The 2,150-nt window shown below is 45.1% G+C and overlaps 1 protein-coding gene across 1 annotated transcript in view; it reads left to right on the top strand.

Moving 5' to 3' along the window:
* The window catches only part of Soat1 (sterol O-acyltransferase 1), a 43,146-nt gene that overhangs the window by 38,136 nt on the left and 2,860 nt on the right, over window positions 1–2,150 (top strand). Inside the window, exons 14-15 of the mRNA XM_021198028.2 lie at window positions 699–834; window positions 1,326–1,471. Coding sequence (XP_021053687.1) covers window positions 699–834; window positions 1,326–1,471 — 282 coding nt within the window. The remainder of the gene's footprint in view (window positions 1–698; window positions 835–1,325; window positions 1,472–2,150) is intronic.

The raw sequence follows: 2,150 nt of genomic DNA, 5'->3' as shown, positions 1-2,150 counted from the left end.
CACACACACACACACACACACACACACACACACACACAGTGAAGCCCCTTGTTGGGCTGAGGCAAGTCTTAGTTTTGGGAGCTGGAGAGATGGCTCAGCAGTTAAGAGCACTGTCTGCTCTTCCAGAGCTCCTGAGTTGAATTCGCAGCAACCACATGGTGGCTCACAACCATCTGTAATGGGATCCAATGCTCTCTTCTGTTTTGTCTGAAGACAGTGACAGTGTATTCACATTAAAAAAAAAAAAAAAAAAAAAAAAAAATCTTAGTTTTGGAAAGGGTGCCTGCTCTGTGTTCTGCACAGCATCCAAGCTCTGACGATTGAAATGTGAGCTTGGTGTGGTTCTGTGAGCACTTCGAAGGTGGAGGGAAAGGTTGATCAGAAGCTCAAACAAGACTAGCCCGTAGCATGTGAAACCTGGCTGAATAATGCTTCTAGAACATCCCAGAATAGCACCACAGCCCCAAACCCAAGCCGTCAGCACACAAGGCTTTAGGCGGGACATTCCATATCCAAACTAGAGCATTAAGCATGTCCCTGCAATTGTTTTAATAGATTTGGATTAACCTAGTTTGAGAGGTCAAATACGATTGAGCAGTGCCTTTAGCGTGTGATAATCATGTCTCATATTGCTTGTGCATACTATTTTTTTTTTTAAGTTACCAACTCTGATATTTTTTTTTTTTTTTGTGATTTAGTTTTTCTCGAAGAGGTTCAGATCTGCCGCCATGCTGGCTGTCTTTGCCCTGTCAGCCGTGGTGCACGAGTATGCCCTCGCCATCTGCCTGAGCTACTTCTACCCAGTGCTCTTCGTGCTTTTCATGTTCTTTGGAAGTGAGTGAAGCGGCCGCTGCTTGTGCTGCTGCTATTCCAAAGGGGAAAGTGAGACGGGACGGAAACTAGGAAGTCACCTTAGCAAAGCTAGATGGTGACACCGTTTCAAGGTGGTTCGTTTGGGGTGGGGGGGTGGTCGGAATGTTGACTTTGAGTAATTGCATGCAGCTGTGCCCACACGTGTTTGCACATTTGGGGACCAGCAGTAAACACTGTCACTGTGCAACTCCTGAATATGTAGAGAGGAACCCATAAGACAAAGTGTTTTCACTTCGTCTCAATACAGTTGGTTCCCTAATAATTAGTGATAATTAGCAGGGATAGCTGACACATTTCAGTAGTTAAGCATCATTTATTTGTAGAGTAAGTGAGCTGGGTAAACGATGTATATGAGAGCCTGCTGCTGGGAGCCAGCCACAGCCTGGGTCTGAGCCTCAGGCCTGGTGGATTGCAACTGGATAACTGTATGTTTGTTTTCTTTCTAACTTCAGTGGCTTTTAACTTCATTGTTAACGACAGTCGGAAAAGGCCAATCTGGAACATCATGGTTTGGGCTTCTCTGTTCCTGGGCTATGGAGTCATTCTGTGCTTTTATTCTCAAGAGTGGTATGCCCGCCAGCACTGTCCTCTGAAGAACGTGAGTTGCCAGCCCAACTCGGGTGCCCCTGATGTAAGGGGGAGGGTGGCGTTCCAGAGGGTAGTACAGTAGGGGAGAGTGAGGCCTGCTTAAAAGGAGGGGTAGGAAATAAGCCTCAGTTTACCTCTCAGTCTGACCTTGCGCTCCTTGAAAGCCTGCTCCTTCAACTTGCTTCATCCAGTGCTGCAGATTCTTGGTTTTCTTTTTTCTTACCTCCTGTGGTTTTCTATCTCCAGGGTTCTCCCAGGGACACACGCATCCCTGCCTCTGGGGCAGGATGGTTTTCACCTCTGTCCCCCAGGAGTGATACGCTTTTCTAAATGTCAGAGCACACTGAGTCTGGACCACAGCTTCTGGATTGTTCCTTTCCTTTCCTTTCCTTTCCTTTCCTTTCCTTTCCTTTCCTTTCCTTTCCTTTCCTTTCTTTTCTCTTCTTTTCTTTTCCTTTCCTTTCCTTTCCTTTCTTTTCTCTTCTTTTCTTTTCCTTTCCTTTCCTTTCTTTTCTTTTTTTTCCTTTCCTTTCCTTTCCTTTCCTTTCCTTTCCTTTCCTTTCCTTTCTTTTCTTTTCCTTTCCTTTCCTTTCCTTTCCTTTCTTTTCTTTTCCTTTCCTTTCCTTTCTTTTCTTTTTTTTCCTTTCCTTTCCTTTCCTTTCCTTTCCTTTCCTTTCCTTTCCTTTCCT

Source organism: Mus pahari, chromosome 5 (assembly GCF_900095145.1).
Source record: "Mus pahari chromosome 5, PAHARI_EIJ_v1.1, whole genome shotgun sequence".
NCBI classification, from domain to species: Eukaryota; Metazoa; Chordata; class Mammalia; order Rodentia; family Muridae; genus Mus; species Mus pahari.
The sequence above is the reverse complement of the archived record's forward strand: the minus strand, read 5'-3'. Positions and strand labels throughout refer to the sequence as shown.